Below are 21,013 nucleotides of genomic sequence, written 5' to 3'. Positions count from 1 at the left end.
CAATTTTCCCTTAGAAAGAATAAAGCAGGTTTTTAAGGAATAGTTAACAAAATCAATGGGGCATTTTCATTTTCCACATGGTTATTTAATTTTGGTCTCTGAGAGGTAGAATATAACCTTGTGTTGACTTGGGATCTTGAAGATATAATTTAAAGAGTGAATATGGCTAATGCTGTTGTGCCTTTAAGGATAAATGCTTGTGATACACCAGCATAATTAACTTTTTGCAACAAGGATATTTTGGAAATATGTTTCAAAACAATATACACCTCTCCCTTGATAACTCACACCCTGATAACTTGTGAACCCACTTATAACACGGGGTCAGGCGTAGATCCCATTTTTTAAACAGAAAAAAAATGATCCCTATTTGTTGAGCTTGAAGAAAATCGTGATCAAAATTGGTAATGGAAACTTTGATGTATCGCTTGTTTTATCATCGAAAACAGTAGATAGGACCTGGAAATTTTAATCAACACTATGAAATATCAAATTTAAAAATAAGTCATACAATTTTTACATTTTCTTTCTAAATGGCACTCCTAGTACACTGCAATTAATGACATGTAAGGAAATTTAGATCAATGAAAATGTCACTTACGCCGAGTGGAGGCGGAACATTAGTAAAAACAAATTAAATATTTTTTTTATCTATTGAAATTTGCGTTTTAGTTCTATCTTTTAGTTTCTTTTAAGTGTAATCGTCATAAATGCAGTGTGTCCTCTTGTAATTAAACGTAAAATGAGTCAATCTACCTTAACAGCTCTGTCAGCGAGGATTTCTCTAACAACCTAATTACAAGGTTCCCACGCTTTTCTAAAGATAAATTTCCAGGTCATTTCCAGGATGAAATTACTTTTTTCAAGGTTCACACATGACCATTACTGAATGGAATTATTGAACATTTTAGGTTATAAAACATGCATTTTCTAAATCTAAAGATGTTTCTCTTTCAAGACTCTCCAAAAACATCGAAGTCAGAAACGATGATCTTGTACAAAACTACAAAATTTATCACACGAAACAAGTTTGATTATATTCCTATAAATTGTCATGTAAAGTCATTTCAATGTATAGAATAAAAATTCTAACTTTTTTTTGCTGCATTATGTTGCTAGGTGGGAACAACATAATGAACATAAATTATGCTTTGTTTCCTTTCAAACCTTTAATTCTAAAAAAGTATATAGCAATATATATATGCATCTCAAAGAAAGTAAAATTTCCTATTACAGTATGAAAAAATCAATAAATGCAAATAATTAGAATCTTAATGAAAAGAGTTTAACCCTGAATTTATCTGTGGCAGTAAAATCCCAAACAAGATTTTTCAAACAACCTAATCTCCTTACGATGATCTGGTTAAAAATCCATCATTTAAAAACATTTTCAAAACGGTCGATATAAATTTTGACAAAAGACCTTCAAAATTATATACCGTATTTTCGTGTATATAAGACGCGTCTTATACAAAATTTTACTTACCACGCACCCAGGGTGCGTCTTATATTAATGGGCGTCTTATCTAAGTATTTTTTAACACGAACGAACGATACAGTGTGTGATATTGAAGGACGATTATTGCGGTTGATATTCACGTTTCACGATTTTCATTCCTAGTTGTAAAAACAATTGGGTAAGTGTTCAGTAATTACCACGTGTACCAATCCAATGCAGGCCACTTCAAATTTCAAATCCTTTCGTTTCAATGTTTTGTATAATTATTGCAGATCTAAGTTTAGTAGGAGTAAATGTTTTAAATTTATATAATATAGTATGTTTAAATAGTTTTGTTTATTGTTATTAGTTATCACAGCAAAAACTACGGCGGCTATATTACCTATAAATCCGGTTGGGTTCAAAGATACTTAAATTTTCAGTATCTTTGGTGGGTGCGTTCGAAAACAAGACAAGACTAAATAGTTCGAAAACAAGACAAGAACTTGTTCAATATAGGACTTAAATATGAAAATCAGTTCTACCATATATTTAAAAATTTTATTAAACACAATATAATGAACTGTTACTAAATAGTGTCTGACTTGATCAAAAATCAATGTACCGTATTGTTCTATTCATCTTCATTTTCATCGTCATCAGTTTCGGCTTCAAATCCATAGAAACTTGAATCAAATTCACTGTCGTCATCACGGAATAACTCCATAACTGATGCTAATTGATCCTCATTGGCGTCAGTGGTATCGGATACAGCTGAGTCGTCGTCCGAAGAACTGATATAGCTAGCCGATTCGGGAATTATCCCCCACTTTCTGAAGCCATTGATTATTGTCGTAGTTTTCACTTTCTCCCATGCCAGAAGAACCCAATTACATGCCTCTACATACGTTGCACGACGTTGTCGACCAGCTGGCGTGAAGGTGTGTTTACCGCTAGTCATCCAACGATCCCATTCCTCACGAACAAAAGTCTTAAACGGGTGATTGACGGCAACATCCAAGGGCTGTAGCTTGCAAGTCAGGCCACCTGGGATAATGGCTATGTGGGCATTGTTGATGTGCTTCTGCACAATTGTCTCCTTATGGGCAGCCATTGCATCAAAAATCAGAAGAGATTTCTTCTTGAAAAATCCGCCTCTCCTTGTTCTGAAGCATTTGTCCGTCCAGGTCTGCATCACCTCTGTGTTCATCCAGCCCTTTTTGTTGCAGACAACAACAACTCCAGCTGGCAACGTTTCTCTTGGCATGGTTATCCTTTTAAAGATAACCATGGGTTTCAGTTTTCCTCCTGCAGCAGTGCAGGCCAATACAACAGTGAAGTTGGTTCGTTCATGTCGACTGTCTTCACTCCTTTCTCTGCCACTGATCTAGTAGCTGGAACATCGAATGACATTGGAATCTCATCCATATTGATGATGTCATCATCTGCCAACTTCAGTTCATTTATTTCCTTCTGAACAAAGGTATGGAAAACATCCAATTTATTCTCCCAATTGTCCAGAAGCTTCTGTCCAACAGTTGTACGTGACCGGACTGCAAGATTGTTCCGTTTCATGAACTTGTACACCCAGCTGACACTGCTACCACGAAAGTCTGTGATCTTCATTTCTGTAGTAATAATTCGAGCCTTCAGTTTGATCGCTATCGTTGAAACGGCACAGTTACTGTCACGTTGCGAACGCACCCAGTTGGCTAGATTTTCTTCCAAGTTTGGCCATCTTGCCTTTCTACCTCTACGAGCTCATTTCCTTGGATTCATCTTCTTAATCTCCTCTTCCTCCAACCTCCAATCACGTACATTCTTCTCGCTGCAGCTAAATTCTCTTCCAGCAGCTCTGTTGTCACGCTCCTTGGCAAACTTGATGACGTCTAATTTAAAGTTGGCCATATATGATTTTCGCTTCGGCATCGTGACAATTTTATAAATTTTAAAAATGCTAAGCAAATTGGTCACTCATTTATATATACCGGTAATAAGAGACTGTTCCCACGTTTACCGGTATATATGCTAACCGCATACATCGGGCATTTATTGGTCTATGTACGGTACTAATTCCACCCGCTGAAGACTTGGCCTAGCAGATCAATGAAGCCGCCTTTACATCTGGCGTTTATTGTTCTAGAATCTAGATACCAGGTACTCAACCCATCCACTATTGGCCCAGCGGGAGATAAGAATAAACGCCTGCCTCAGACAATTCTTTGATCTCAACTAAAAATGGTAATGAAGCCTTGTTTACATCCGACGGGTGATGAAACATTGGACAAATTTTCATTTATGATAAAGGAAAGGAAACCACTGGAGATAAATTGCTCAGTGCGGCAGATGGCTAGGCTGCATGCGTCTTATATTTGTGGGCGTCTTATGTAAAATATTTTTTACACAAATCGTCAAAACCCGCGTCTTATATATGGGTGCGTCTGATAATTAGGTGCATCTTAAATGCGCGAAAATACGGTACTGTCGTATAAACAAGGACTGAATTTTCTGTAAAATCAACTTGCCTTCTTGTAATTCGTTAAACCAGTCCCCAAACCTGTACTGATACAGGGGCTCGAATCGTTTTTAATATATAATACAATGAACAACAATTTCTCATTTCAGCTCTGAGATTCAACAATTTGGACTAAAAATTTGGCTTAAAACGAATAGCAGTCCATTTTCTAATCTGAATTTCCTCTGAATATTAACACCCCATTTTCCATATTTGGACATTTAGGTTGGGGTGTGGGGTCATTGCAACTGCATATCAAATATTTGGAACTTGCCGCCACCGTGCGGTAGCGACATATGGTAGTTGCTTAACAGCGGGCCTAGAAAATTTAAACTTATGTTTTATTGACTCATACCTACATGAAATCGATAGGAAAATGATTTATTTTCTCAGAAATGTCAAGTATTATAATTGTTATGTCTTTAATCCGCTGACAGACAAGACGAAACTACAGCGTAGACGAAACCTGACCCAGTACTTGTCATTTGCATTACTTGTCACACGACTTCACAAATCTCAAATGACGACATTGGAAGTCCAATAGTCACATGATGTCAACAACAAACTCCTTTATAATGTTGTTGTACAGAAATTCAATTATATTAAATGAAAGTCAGATACTTTTTGTAAAAGTCAGCAATCTGGCCAGTCTTATTAATCAAACAGAGAGCACATGTCAACGTGGTAGTCACGTGATACAACAAAACTCCAGAAGTTGTTCTCAGAATATATAAACATGGAGAATTTTGTGTTCTTTCGTTTTTCGTATTTTTATTGCAACCAGCATACGACTTTCATTTAATATTTTTTTTATCTCTACAACATTTGAAAATGTGGGTTGTTAGATTTGTGTGCTCATGTGACTAGCAATGAAAGTCGCTAGTACTAGGTCACATTTCATCAACAACGTAGTTTTATCTCGCCTTTCAGATATCGAGCTGACTTTGAAAATAAAAGTCTACTAGACAAATCTGATCCATTGGGCATTTGGATTGACTGGCATATGTTTATTGCAAGCAACCAAATTATCCACATTGCACCCTCCGAATATTCTGGTTAGAACTCGATAAATTTACCTCATGATTAGTTTAGCCATGACTCAATTATGTAATTGTTTCGGGCTTCAAGTGGTGGCAGAAAATTCCCGGGTTTTTCCCAACTTTTATCAATATTTGCAAAATTGAAGGACTTTTCACGGTTGGGAAAAAAATGATCATTTCTCCAGACATTTTCCAGATTTCCCGGTTGCGTCAGAACCCTGTAATTAAGTGCCAACTGTGCTTTGATAACTGACTTCCAGAAGTATTTGTTGTATTGTTGCACTGAATTAAAAGCTGGCCTCCTTTGTATTATCATGTTAATTATGTCTTTTGAATCAAATAAAGGAGGTGGAATAAAAGAAAAGTTAAAAGGCACAAAAATCCTAAAAACTTAAATCTAGCGGCCCTGGTTGTATGTCGGGTGAACTCACTTCATTTGATCAATCAAACACGTATAAATGTGATTGTGTATGTAACATAAACTACCTTAAATTAACCGACTCTTTCATAACTGTGATCAAAGATAACAAGGCAGCCAAGCAAAATGAATACTTTGTAAAATAAAGACCTTGATTTCACAGATACGGACATTGTGGGCAAGTGAGTTTCAGAGAATTCTTGAACTGGCACTTAGAGATATCCTCAAGGATGATAAGAAGTTTTATTATTACTTCCAATGAAATCAAGACATCAATATTGTACTTATTGAACAACACAAAAATTGAGTTTCGGCAAAAGATTATTGTCTCAAGAAATAAATGTCGCGTGTTTTTGAAAACAATGAATCTTGTTTGGTTGTGTATCAACAGTTAGTCTAGTTCTCAGCTCTATGGACTCCCGATTTAGCAGGATAATATTAAACACCAATATGGGAAACAGACTCATCAAGAAAACAAAAAGCAGTGATGTAATACACAGACTTTTTCATGTACACATGATGGTTATATATATGTGTGTGTGTATGTGTGTGTTCTCTTATTAGTTTTTATTTACAATATTAGCATTTCTTTCACACATTGGTATTTTACTCTATCCCTTACATTACTTAAAAGCAGAATGATATTCTTCTTCTGATATACAGACATTTAATATTTCCCATAATTCCTAGCTTCCAAGTTACCTAACTTGAACTAATGATGCCATAAAGCTGATGTAAAAATTGACTACATCCTCTAAATTATAAATTAGTGAGATCAACATGTATTTGTAAGCAGTGCTAATCCTTAACAAAGCACTTTATTACTCTAACCAACCTACTAAATGCAAACAACACTCATAAAGTACAGCAGATCTGGGTTTATCATGCTCAATCCACTTATGATTTGAATTAAACAGTGTAGACCATGATATGCAGACACAGTATATGGTGGCAGAACTGGGTCTATGCTCTTCACTGTTGTTTGTGCATAACGCATGGCTAAACACCGTAGCTTTGAATGGGTTGCAATGTGATTGAAAAATCTGTGTACCCTATCAAAAATGGGTTACAATTTTGCTATTTCTGCCATTAGTCGATTGAGTGAGACTACCAGTATCCTGTAATGAGAGTCCATTTTTGTCCAGCCCACCTTTTATTTAGCTACAAAGTAAAAATAAAAAAGGTAACAATGAGGTTACTCTAAAATTGTTAACAATGACCACTAATCAAGCATATGAAACACGTGTACATATTGATGGATATGCACATGGATGCCAGGTAGTCTCTATGTCAAAGTTCTGCCAAGGCAGGCTCCACAATTAAACGGTAGCTACAAAGCATTATATCCTCTTTCATACCTAACATGTACATCTAATTACCTGCAAGTCTGTATAAGTGTAGGGAAAGCAGTGGGCAAAATAGACAGTGTCATGATTGTGGGGAAACTCTACATTCCAGGTCATTGAGTAGAACGATTTTTCTCCCCTGGAGGTTTCATAGCTGAAATAGAAGAGAAATATATAATGTATATACCTGCTTATAAGACAAGTCCAACTGCATCTGGGTCTGTGCAGTTTATAAGGAGTAATCAGCAGAACAAACAACATAGATCCTGATATGCAGGTGCATTATGCTATACCAGATCAAGATCTATGGTGTTTGCAGTTAGACTTGACATATAAGTATATATGGTAAATACACATCCTACTACATAAACAATCCAACACTCAACAATGAATTATGGATTATTTACATCTCACAATTTTCATGTGTCTCAAAGACTAAGTTCATAAATCTTTATCAGAACTTTTCAACATTAATAAATTAGTGTGAGTCTGAATCCTAGGTATTCTTGCATTAGCATATACCAAAAAAATGTGTGTGGAGGACACAGATGCCAATAAGGTGTGTTTGAAGACAGCTCTGTTCATGATGCAGTATCAAATTTCTAAATCAAACAGAGCAATAAATATGTTAAATGTAAACAGAATTAAATAAAATTTGGCCAAGATATTGTCAATGTAAAGTAAAACTTAAATTTGGTCTAGATCTTGTCAGTGCAGAGAAAAAATTAAATCTGGTCTAATCTTATTAATTTAAAGGTCCCTGATTAGTTTGGTTTCAATTTGTGAAGTCCATCAAAAGTCATTATTTGGAAATAAAATTTGTGATGCAATAACAAACTTCCAACTAAACGAAGGGCCATAACTCTGTCAAGTTTTGATGCAAGTAAGTGAAAAGCAAGCAAGACCTCAGTACATTTCAATATAACTAAAAAAAATTTCCTTCATTTTCATTTTCTGGAATATGAATGGAAAGGGACTTTTTAATTTCTTTGTTTATACCGCTATGAACTGAAGACAAATTTAATTTAGTCCCACCCACTGGCACTACTTTCATGAACTTCGCATATTGTATTTACTCACTTATTACAAGAGTCCAACTACAAACTGCACAAACCTAGATCTGCCATTGCATAATGTGCTGGCAGATTTGGGTCTGTGCAGCTGCAAGGAGTGGTCTCAGAATAAATATAGAGAATTTTGTGACCTTTTGTTTTTATATTTTTATTACAACCAGTATATAACTTTCATTTAATATATTTTTTGTGAGATTATGTGTGCTTGTGCGACATGCTATCAAAATCGCTAGTACCAGCTTAAATTTCATTAGTGCATTAGTTTCTTTGTCTTTCAGCAGATTAAAGACATAATGATTTAATACTCTCGCAACTTCTGAGAAAATAAATAATTTTCATACAGGTATAAGTCGATTTAATGACGTTTAAGTTTACTAGCCCATCCGCTAAGCGGCTGTGCTTTAACGCCACCATGTTGGTGTCCTGTGATGCTAGACTGGTTTTCGTACCAACCATACAAAAATATGGATATCGAGCTGTCTGCGAAACAAAAAGTCTACTAGCTGAATCTAATCCACTGAGCGTTTGGATTGTCTCAACAAATATATTTTTGGCAAGCACCCAAATGATCCATTCTGCAACCTCCTAATATTCTGGTTAGAACTTGATAAAACTGAACTCACGATCAGTTCAGTGTCGACTCAATTATGAAATTGTTTTGGGCATCACGTTGTGGAGGAAAATTCCTGGGGTTTTCCAGACTTTTGTCAACATATGCAAAATTCAAGAACTTTTCACGTTCGGGAAAAAAATTATCGTTTTTCCCGACTTTTTCCCAATTTCCCAGCAGAGTGGGAACCCTGACACACACACACACACATGCAGATTTCCATAGGATACTTTTATAAAAACTATATTGGTCCAAATTTTATGCAGCCATTCCATTTACTATTTGTTGTGCTTCGTATTTTTATATAGCATTATTCATTGATAGTAATCACAAATATCAACCTGCTTCAGCTTTAAAAAAAGACTTGCTATCAGCTTTCATCAACCCAAGTTGATTTAATTTTGAGTGGTTTTATCACTTTGTGCACTGACCAGGTCCATAAACAGTGGTGACACTCTCTTTCTCTCCGAAACAAATTATACTGTTCAGTTGACATGATTGTCATTTCCAGTAAACTATAAACTATATTATGAAACCTAAGGAATAAAAGCCCTTTTCTTTAATAGCAAATGATGTACACTAGCCAGGACAAGTAGGCACTACTGCTACATTTTGACACCAGGAAATAAAAGAAAAAGTAATGAAACAAATTAAAGTTGCTGTTCAATAATACTTATATTTCTCTACCATGGATTTTACTTTGGATACTTGGACTATATAGTCCAATGGAGGCTGCTATTATAAAGATTTATTGACTATGGGTCAGTTTGTGCCATGTTAGGCAAATAGTAATACTTCCCACCTGCAATCCCTGTTTACTCAACAGTATAAAATTCCCAAACCAAATAAGGAATTATTCAAAAAAAGTTTCCAATACTCTGGAACTTTGCTCTGGAATAGTATTCCAGCTGAGATTAGAAATGCCCACACTGTTTCCTTCCTCCAAACCCAATATATCCAGTGGCCTCAGAGATGCAGTTAAAACGAGAATGGAAACAACTAGGCATCATTAAATATAGCACCCATCTATTTGTCACTAATTGCATATTGCATGTATATTGACTATGTGGGTTCAATATGTATGAGTGAGTGAAAAGAAAGTAAATATAATGTGTGTTACTCTCTTTAAATCAAGTCATTATTATTGTCTTCTGATGAGCTGTATTCAAATTACACTGACTGATTGCTTGTATTTTTGTCTGTGGTTAGACAAGGTTAGACTGCTCTATCTAATACACTTTTCCAAATAATTTTAATTGTTTTGCCAAGTCAATCCAAATTTATTCATAGAACACGCTTGCCCGCATATTCAATTTGCTGTCTGAAGCTGGTGAATTGAACTTATAATCTGCAATGTTTGATGATCAGTTAGTTCTGTATGAAATCTACAACTATGATTATCGTAAAGCAGTTAGATTTGTATAATAAATAACACATTAACACAAATATTCACAGATTTGTTAATATCAATTTAAAAAAAATAAAAACAAGGACAGAAAAGGGTCATTATCACAGTATCATCCTTTGGTTTAAACCCATAAAGTTATTCTAAAGTTAACAAATATGGTGCAAGGGCCAATACAATCAGGAACTGCAACTCTGTCAAATTTTGACATACACGAATCAAAATAAAACTTGGCCAGCTTTTGATCCATCCAGTCCATTGAAAGTTATTGAGCAGACACTGAATTCATGGGCAAACATTTGGTTATAACTCAAATTTTGACAGACATAAGTCAAAACTGAAACTGACCAAAACAATTTCTAATACAAAGCCTTATACTAAATTTTCTTTTGATCCAAGCAGTCTATCAAATGTTTCTGAGCAGAAACACGTTTCATGATACATTTTCAAATCTCAAAGTCTTGAAAGGGCCATAACTGGGTCAAATTCTGACATAAATGGGTAAAAACAAATTTCAATTTATACAGTATTTCAGAACTTATAAAGCAGAAACAAGAAATTCACAATATACACGATGTGATTTAATGTGACATAACGAATGGATATTGATAACAAAATATATATTTATCTTCCCTGTCCAAGATTCTGATATGTGAACCATCATATCTGAGCAATGGCTAGCAAAGATATATGATCCCCTTCCCCCCATGGCAAGGCTATTAAAAAATTGATTCATGGGTTGGTCAGTCATTTCATGTAATTACAAAAATATGTGTGTATGTAAGCATGCATACACTGATTGTCAGGACTACATGATTGATGGAATCTTCCAAATGTGTGAATGGAAAAGAAAAATCCAACTCAAGAGAATATAATCACCTGACATGTACCTGACACAAATTCTAATCATGAAGGCTTTGATTCTGCCTTTTCTACCTATACACAAGGAATAGAGACTCTCTCTTTCACCCATGTCAGACTTCATTTACTGAAATAATCTCACTGCTAAGATTAAAGTTTTCTTAAAGAAAATTGCACAATGAAAATGACATGAAAACAGTATCAGTGGCATGTGCTGTAATTGTCATCAGTTAACATGAAAGCTTAAAAAAATTATGATTGTACTGAATTTGACTTACTAGTAATTTCAAAAATCATTTTTACCCTGGGGTAAGACAAAATTATATTGCCCCTCGGTAAAACAAAAATTATATTCCCCTGGGGTAAGAGCAAAATTATATTGCCATAGACAGAATTCTAGATAAATCTGTCTGCTCTGAAAGAATAGTCTCTTTCTTCCCACACTGCAAAGACTATATTCTGATATGTTCAAAGTGACAATCTCTCTCTCTCTGTGCAATAATGATACATACACCATGTTGTTTTTGTAGTATTTGATGTTGTTACCACATCTATGCCAGCCTATCTTCTTCTGAAGAGCATCCTTCTCACTGTACATCAATGGCTTCATTCCAAAGTTATACAAACTGTCTGGCTGCAAAAAAGTTAAGAAGAATATTTTCACGCTATCTTTCTAACTCCATAAAAATGCATGTCATTTACACAGCTCAAATGCTGAAAACAAGACTAGTTGCAAAAGAAACTCTTCACTGGACTAGAAAAGCATCCATACAACACAGATGCCAACACCAATGTGATGCAACTGAAGGGCAAAGTTTAGAGTCAGACAGCAGTCACAATTTCTGTTAGAATGAATTGTAAATCATTTTGACATTTGATTTTTTAAATGCAAAGCCTTACACCAAATTCATTTTAAATCCTTTAAGTCTTTCAAAAGTTACTGAGTGCAAATAAATTCATGATGAACTTGGCCTAACAGGATGGTAGAGACTATGCTATACAATCCCTTTTCATATAAGGTGGGGTAATTAAAAAAAAGTCTCTAAATGGCATGGATGCACCCACAAAATGCATAACTAAGGACTGTTTCATTCACAAGTTTTGAAAACTGAATTTTATTTTGGTCCCTTAATATTAAGCCTAAAAAAAGAAAATGTTTTTACATTATTGAAGTCAAAGGTTATTGAGTAACAAACATTTTTATGGAAAGGTAAAAGGCAAATTTCTAAGTCATACTAGAGCCATAAGTCAATCAAATATTTGCAATATCAAGCCCCTTTAAAAAAATTTTTTAATCTGCCAAGTTTTCAAAAGTTACAAAGCAAATATACAATCTATGTGCATATAAAAGACAAACACAGGAAATGCTAAATATATCCCATAATGTATCTAATAAATCAATGATTATAAAGAATGGGAAAAGTTAAAAAATTCAGATAAAAAAATCAATGATTTACAATAACATATAAGACACTCATTGTCATTGTCACTGTACACATTATGCTAAATAAGACAAGATATTATTGTGGTAAATAATAGGACTTGATATGAAGTAGAAGTGAAGGAAACAAGTTTGTGTTATAATGAAGTTTTTTATGACGAAAGATCACTGAACATAGGATCCATGGCCATACATGTGATATATGAGGGAATGTGTTATACTGAAGTGTTTTATGTTGAGGGACCACTGTACATGGAATCCATTACCACACACAATATATAAGGGAATGTGTTATAATGAAGTGTTTTATGATCACTGAACATGGGATCCATGTCCGTAATGGCACTTCACCCCTCGTGGATGGGCAACGGATTCAGAAAGGGTCCGTCTTGTCATCACTTTTTGGTTCACTTGAGGATATACTATTGTATTGTAAGGGAACGATCTTATTCTAAGGGTGCAATTAATGAGCAGAGGCATCCAAAGAAGGTAACATTATTTAATGACAGAAAAGATGAGCCAAGCATCTCAAGTGACTTACTTGAAATGTTTGTGAAATTATAGCGCGACTAACATCAAGAAATGCAATATATTATGATCTAAAGTGTTGTTAGCATAAGCTGAATCTGTTAATAGAAATTTGTACATAAAGCTTGTTAACATAAGTTATGACTAACAGGAAGCAGCAAGGAATTACATATGTTTTTCTAACTGAAAGTACTTTTAAATACAGATGTACAGAGCTGCAGCATGCAAGTGCATGAGAATGCAGTGTGTCAAGCAACTAACTAGCAATAAAGACTAAAATACTCATGTATCTTATTATTTCTTATATGCATGGTTAATATGCTTAGTACTGAGTCATGCATGCTATTGGTGTTCAATATGTTCTCATTTAATCCTTATTCATTCATAAAAAGGGGTGGGTGGGTAACAGAAATAAAAGACCCTAATCTGGGTTCAAGGTTTACTATTGTTGGTGCACCATAGTCTTTGGTGCTCAATGTTCCTAAGGTCTGGGTGCATATGCACCCAAAGCCTATGGTTCTGTTTCACAATTTCAGGTCTGGATGCAAGAGTGTACCAAGCATGTCTGGTTCACTGCCTCTATGATTTATTATGCATCTTGGTGCAATGGTTTGCTCACAAGCAGAATACAAAGTTCTATTAAATGAATTTCACACAAAAATTGTAAATTCTATAAAAGGAATAAAGTATAAATATAATGTTTGTGAATTTTTAATAATAAATTATATGCGCACTGAATATAAATAGAGTTGTTAGATGCAGATGTGGGTTATTCACTTTCTATTTAAATTCCAAAGGAAATAAGTTCAAAACACATAATTTTACTAATGTCACAAAATAACACTCTGCTAGTGTTATTTTATGCAATGGAATTAGCTAGACAACTTTAACATTTTTTTTACCATAGCCACAACTGATTTTAAGGCTGGTTGAGCCATCTTGTACTTTGCGCCTTCAACAAAGACTGGAGTGTGACAAAAGTCGTGATAGCTGACCTCCTTTTATACTATTATTATTGACCAATCAGAATTTAGTACTTGGAATCAGCGGGCAAGAAAGAATTACTGATCAATCAAAATCAAGCATCAAACATTCTATGTTGAAAGTGATGTAACTGTATAAACATGAAGACCTAGTAAGAACACAAGACTCACTAAGAATTAATTCTACAGATTTCCACAAGAATGATTACAAATAATATGCAAACTACACAAAGCATCATACACATAAGATGTAAGTAGACACGCCATGTGATAGAAATGTCAAATCAGTTTGAAATATGTCTCTTACAACATCTGTTGACAACATATTGTAGCGGTAATACACAACATGTGCTCCACATGAATGAACGTTTAAATCACGTCTGCCAAAATAAGTCTTCATATCTGTGAATTAAAACTGGGACAGTTTAAGCATAACAATTACGTATAATAGGGTCATTCCTAGTTGCATGAAATAGATCACTTCATGAACAAAATACATGTTACAATGGTGCAGTGAATGAGAAATGCCATGCGGTAAACATGCTAAAGATGATGCTGTGACCTAAGCCAGATGTACCGGAATAACAATACATGTGATATATGAGAGACTGTTTTATACTGAGGTCTTTTATGGCGAGGGACCACTGTACATGAGATCCATGACCATACACATGATATATGAGGGACTGTGTTATAATGAGGTCTTTTATATTGAGGGACTATTGTACATGTATTATTTTATTGCTATAGAAATACCAGAAGCCTCAAGTATGCTTATGTTCTGTTATGAGTTTTAATCCAGATTTGACAGTACCTTAATAAAGTTCACTATGGAGAATCTGTAAGTAACATTGGGTCTTGTGTTGGAGATGGCAAAGTAGTACCACTGTGTGTGTTTCTTGGTGTACAGATCATACCGTAGCCACAGCTCATAGTCATAATCCCCACTGCAAATAAAAGATGCAAAATTATACAGTGCAAGCATCATAACAGTCACCTACCTTAAACAATTAACTCTCATATCCACTCAGGTTCTTATTTCCCTTCTCTTCATTATTCCAATACACTTTACCTCCCTTAAACAGTACCTTCCCAAAGACAGCCAAACTGATCCATCTCAGTGCCATCTGGTTAAGATAGGTTGCATTGTAATTAAGAAATAAGGTTTTACATTGTGATCATGAATAAGCCTTGAGGTATGTAGCCTTACAACCCGGAAAAAAGCAACAAAAATATTATACCTCTGACAGGAAAACCATCCAATCAGAATTGAAAGAGATCACTTTATCATGCATGGCTTTCACTAGGATATCTTATCAGAAGCTGCTAGATTTACCATGAATCAGTATAGGAATATAAAAGAAGTGTCATCACAGTGGTGGACCACCTGCAATGGGAATCAATGGAATCCAGAAGAACCAAGGCACACTTGACTATGCTACATAGGATTGCCAACAACCTTGTAGACATTCCTACTGACCAATACCTGGCTCAAACAGAACTATTGTACACCACAACAAGAAATACCAATACATATTTACTTCTACAAACAGTAATAAGTTTCTTCCCCAGTACCATTGGCACTTGGAATTCCTTACCATACACCATTGTAGAAGCTCCTAGCTTGGTATCCTTCAAGCTGGAGCTATCAAAACTAACCTTCTAAGATGTAAGCTAGCTACAGGTAATACCTAATGTCTCCCAAAGCTACGCCGGTTGAAGTACACTTACTTCTCTGCTGCCATGGAGACAGGTCTGGGAAGAAGGGATGAAAAGGTAATCTGGCAAAACTTTCCCAACTTATTCCATTACTAATTTACTATTTCAACCTATCCTCTTACTCTGTTCATTCTACTTTCTCCCTTGCAAGACTGTCATGTAATAGTCAAGGGTGACTGCAACGATGTTCCATATAGATAGATAGAGGGGTAGATAGGGTCAGAGTGACATCGGGTATAGTTTTCAAACGATCAGAGAGGGAAGATGAGGGTTAAATGATAAAGAATGTTGGGTCTAATAGTCACAATATAGGGCAGAACAAATTTTTTAATATGTGTAGTGTTTAATTGTGACACCACAGCAAACAACAATCTAGTTTGTACTGTATCTCACGTTTTGGGTGACCTTGTCCAAAAATGTTCATGTACTTTAACATTGAGTTTTGCCGAATGTGTTTCTTGTGGCTTGTAAATAATGATCTTCCAAAGAAATATGGATCTATGATGATCCAAAAGTGAATTATCACCATTTAAAGGTATGTTTAGTCAAATTCTAAAAGAGGACACACATAACTGAAATAGTTGGTACTGAATGCATACATGACTTGTATAATTTTTACTATACTGTTAATGCATATAAGCAGCAGTTGGTTTGCAGTGTTATTTATTGATGGTGCATACATGTGACAGTGGTGGCTAAATGATTAAGCCTAATAATTTTATGTAATCTCAGGGCCTGATACATGTAACAAACATGTGAAAGAAACATATGAGAACAATTTCATTACATATGACTTTGTCCTTGAACCTCAGTTTCAACTGTTCAGTCCACTGCTTATTGTTAATTGAAATAATGATTCATAAGCACAATAAGTTTCATTAAGACCACTTTTTACAAATGTTATCTTAACTTTCTTCAACACAAAATTTCACTGTGATGCAAATCTCATTGGTCACTGGACTTACACTTGAACAGCTTTAGCCAAATTTCCACTCTCAAATCTGGCTTCAAATATAAGTGTCTTGTCATCTATGGTCTTGTCCAATTCTACAGCTACTCTGTCTGGCCCTGACCTAATCCCACCAACTCTTGACCGGACAAACTGTAAAACACAAAACAACAGATGACCACCATTACAATTTAAGTCTTTACTGTTACTGACAAATACAATATGTATCAGACATTATGCTTGTAGACCCCACCCATATTTGTGGTCAGGATAGGAAAATTCAACCTGAGGGAATAAGATTTGTTTCTAGGGATATGCCTTGCGAATGCCCTGGCAATAATCTTCAACCCAAATAGTTGGACTTTCCTTTCCTACTCTGCAGGAACAAACCATATTTTTAAACACCAAGCTTACTTTACAAGGAAAAAGGCTGCTTCTTAATAGACATTAATTTCACATTAGGGTATAGTGGAATGTATATCTGTGGAATGTGTTGTGACTGAAATTATTTGGTATGCAAGCCTATTTCTCCAAAGAGACTACTGAAATAAAAGTCTGTGATTGACATTATTTGGTATGTAAACCTATCTCTCATATATGCTTCTGTAGCAAAAGCCTATGATTGACCTTATTTGGTATGTAAACCTATCTCTCAGATGAGCTTTCGGAGTAAAAGCCTGTGACTGACATTACTTGCTGTGTAAACGTATCTCTCAGATGAGCTGCCAGAGTAAAAAGCCTGTGATTGATATTATTTGGTATGTAAGCCTTTATTTCCAAAGGGCCTTATTTAGTAAAAGTCCATGATTGACAACAATTTGCACATAAATGTATCTACCTCAAGGAAAATAGGTATCCAACTCAGGGACAAATTCTAGACAACTTTGTCCTGTAAGTGACCAGTATTAAATTCCATAATGAAATGCTGATAATCCCAACCTGAAAGATGGCTAATAGTTACTAATTAAAAGAAATAAAAAGAATAATAAATATATAAGGTGTTGGCCTTACTTGATATTAGATATAAAATCTGTAGATAATCAGTAAATATACAATTAATGCAGGCAGTTCCAAACAGATTTGGACATAATTCTGTTCAAAGTACATAAAGAGCGAAATGTGTGACTCTCCTGTGAACTTGAAGATCTAATTATGAAAGTATGCTTTCATCATCATAAAATTATACTAAATCATCATTTTGGGTGGTGATATTTCAGAAATATGAATATTTTCATTGAACAGAATAAAGACTAAGAAATCAGGAACCATATGGATAGAATGTATTTTTTCTCCAAAAGCATATTATTTGTGGAAAATACAATTCCATGAAAATAAATAAAATGTATTTTATGGATAATATTTTCTGTCACATCAGCAATTTGGAAATCTAAAATATGCAAATAAATTTTTCATATGCTCTATGTAATGGTTTGTATTATAACAATATATACAGAAGAAGCCAACAATTGTACCATACATGTGCATTAATTTATCCTCAAATTGTGATTTTAAATCTAAACAAATTATAGAATGCTGTGATATTAATTGATCAGTTCAAATGCAATTAACAAAACCAAACCCTACAATTATTTTACTACTGAAAAAATCTTCACTAAAACACCAACAACTATCTACACATGCAAATAGATAATAATATGAAATTCTCAACCATGACATACACCAGAACAATTTCAGTATCATCTGTATAAGGATGTGATTTAAAATAATTTATACAGACAAGAAATAAAAGATAAATTTCCTACTTTGGAGAACAAATGTAGTTTTGAGTTATATCAAAATCTATCCTTTTAAAACAAGAGGAGTGGTGAATTTGCAAATGTAAATATTCCTGCTTCTCCTGTATCCCAACCCTACCTGATGACAGAGACAGGTCTAACGAAAAAAAGCACATTACTCTTCTGTAAATAGTGGGCGTACAATGATTTGTCAATATTCATATCTTCTGATGATGACCATAACATGCATCAAGTTTCAAAACAATCCACACATTTGCAATTGTTGCATTCACAAAAATTCTGTCACACATTGCATCCCGATAGAGCTCACAAAGGGCACCTCTTATAAAAATCAAGAAAACACAAAGATTTGTTAACATGTGCATCTTCAGAAGAAGACCATAATAAGCGCCAAATTACACAGCAATTAAAATAAAGTATAAGACAAACAGTGGAACTAGTTTCACCAATGAATCTGCATCATATTCAGCTACCAGACAAGAGAGTGATAACTCCAACAATAATTGTGGAATCAGAGTGATTTGTTGACATATGCATCTTCACGTGATGACTATCATAATCACCAAGTTTCAGGACAAAAATGGAAATAACTCCTGCATCATCTGCATCAGAAAAATCATTAGTTCAAATGTACAAATTCAGGTGTTGACCATAATATTTACCAAGTTTAATGACAAAACATCAAAAACTGTCATATAAGTTGTGCTAAAGAGCTCCTGTCTAAAGAATGGATGGATGGATGACACACAGATTGAGGGATGGAAACCAAGATTACTATGGGGTCTAAAAAAGTTAAACAAATATGATTATGCACATTCCATATCATGTCAAATCTAGTCCAAAGTACTATCTCTGAATGATTCATTTAAACAGCTGATGCCATACATTTGATATAACTGAGTAAAGAAGTTTTGGGGAATGAATTTTAAATGCAGTGAAAAAATTCCCTGTAAATGTCCTCAACATCAATAAAATGAGGTAGCTTTACATATGGAACATATTTCTGCCACTTTTCCTAGATAATGCCGTAGTGTTTCATGCATGAATTAAATACTAACTGTTCCTAGGAAATATCTTTTCCAAAAGGAAACTCCTTATGCTGAGTGTTTGTATGCACTGAATGCCATTTTATCTGAAGCAAAATCATAAATGAAATGGTTTGTAGTCCATAAAGATGACTTGTCTCAATAAACAGTAGAAAATATGTATACATTAATAACTTACATATCTTAATACGTACAACTCTATGATACTTACAGTTCCTGTCAAAAATTTCCTATCAGATTAACGTTATTAATTAACCATTTCTATCAAGAGTGTTAATAAAAACTGAACACATATATTCACTTGGTTAAACAAGTCCACCTTTTACCTAAGATATGCAATATGAAACAAGAAATAGTATACCTTGGGGATCTTAGGCTATTGTTACAAAAGAAATAGACAATGTGTTAATGCAATGCACAGAACAATTGTAAAAATGTGAAACAACAGCTTGTAATTGTGACAAGTTTATAGTTGTGACTGGTACATTTTTTCCTTTCAGTCACTGTAATGACTGGTACATTGCTCTCTATCAGTAACTGTCATGACTGGTACACTTTTCTCTATCAGTCACAGTTATGACTGGTAAATGTTTCTCAGAATTTTCATAAACTTAATTAGACTGCTAACTTTGTGACAGAATGAAGAACTTTTACATGGAGATAATTGGATTATTTCTACAGAGTAGCTATCAAAATGTGAAACAAACAGTGCTGGTAAGCCATATGTATGCAATTTCAAAAACATAATATTTCATGTCCAATTAACATAAATCTGAGATTCTGTTTATCACATTGCTGCAAAGAGTTTGCATTACCAATATGATGCTACATGACACTGCAATATTATTGTGTGAAATGATTTAATGACCTCATAGTACAATGTAAATTAAGGAAATATGAACAAGACAACGTAAACTTTTATAGTGATATTGAGACGTATTACTAAGTATGTAACAATATCCATGGTAACTACTGCATTACACTACTCATGTACAAGTCAGATCCAACTGCAAACTGCATAGATGCCATTACATAATGCAATTGCAGCTTGCTTGGTATAATAAATATGACCAACAACACAGACCCTGCTCTGTCTGTGCTGGTCTGTATGGTCTGCAGCCAACTTATAGGTTAGTATGTAATGTATATTAATTCTCTTTCCTGTTTTTATCACATCATTTGTGCTTCAGTGTAAAATTCAGCTCAATTTTGTAACCTTTTGGAAAATTTGAATTTTTTTTTTATCTCAAGAGTAGTAAGTCCTCTCTAACCTATATTTATTCTGAAATGAATATACAAACACTTCACCATCTGCATTTGTCAGCTATATGGACTAGAACTGGCAACATTAATTACTCTTTTCATCTCCAAACCTATGATGTTTCAAGATATTTCAGAAAGATCGTACATTATCCAAATAGAAACTTTTACCACCTGTGGTGAAGAGTTAACCAATAACAGGATGTGAAACAAAAGGGAGACCAAACAAACAAGATCTGTATTGACTGTAGAAAAACTTTCAATGGCTTGGTTAACAATGGTGCAAGGGCTTTCTGGGGTGTAAGCAAACAACTAGCGGCAACATGCAAGAATCATATGAAGTATCATGACGAACGAAAGATCAGTATTGACAATTTAATGATCAAAAATAGAAGAGAATTATAACAAATGTACTGTTCTATTTGTTTGAGTTTTTATCTCACAGCTAAACAGAGTCTGGCATGACTTTGCAACAACATCCACCCAACCCAACCCCCATGTTGCTGAATTTACATAGCTTTTTGATGCTATACCTGGCAAAATGAGTGCTGTCCTTCCACTGCAATAGTTACTTGCACCCCATTGCTAAACACACTATTCTGTGAGACAAACCTCAACAACATA

The 21,013-nt window shown here is 34.5% G+C and overlaps 1 protein-coding gene across 1 annotated transcript in view; it reads right to left on the bottom strand.

The window, feature by feature from the left end:
• Nucleotides 1-21,013, bottom strand: part of LOC149785676 (uncharacterized) — a 256,710-nt gene that overhangs the window by 151,668 nt on the left and 84,029 nt on the right. The window contains exons 8-11 of the mRNA XM_089979920.1: nucleotides 16,343-16,479; nucleotides 14,473-14,605; nucleotides 11,219-11,340; nucleotides 6,791-6,911 (exon numbers count right to left, since the gene is read on the bottom strand). Of these exons, the coding sequence (XP_089836046.1) occupies nucleotides 6,791-6,911; nucleotides 11,219-11,340; nucleotides 14,473-14,605; nucleotides 16,343-16,479 (513 nt within the window). The remainder of the gene's footprint in view (nucleotides 1-6,790; nucleotides 6,912-11,218; nucleotides 11,341-14,472; nucleotides 14,606-16,342; nucleotides 16,480-21,013) is intronic.

This window comes from Sinohyriopsis cumingii, chromosome 13 (genome assembly GCF_028554795.1).
Source record: "Sinohyriopsis cumingii isolate HCF-2022 chromosome 13, ASM2855479v2, whole genome shotgun sequence".
Taxonomy (NCBI): domain Eukaryota; kingdom Metazoa; phylum Mollusca; class Bivalvia; order Unionida; family Unionidae; genus Sinohyriopsis; species Sinohyriopsis cumingii.
Note: the sequence above shows the minus strand (reverse complement) of the source record. Positions and strands in the feature narration are given on the sequence as shown.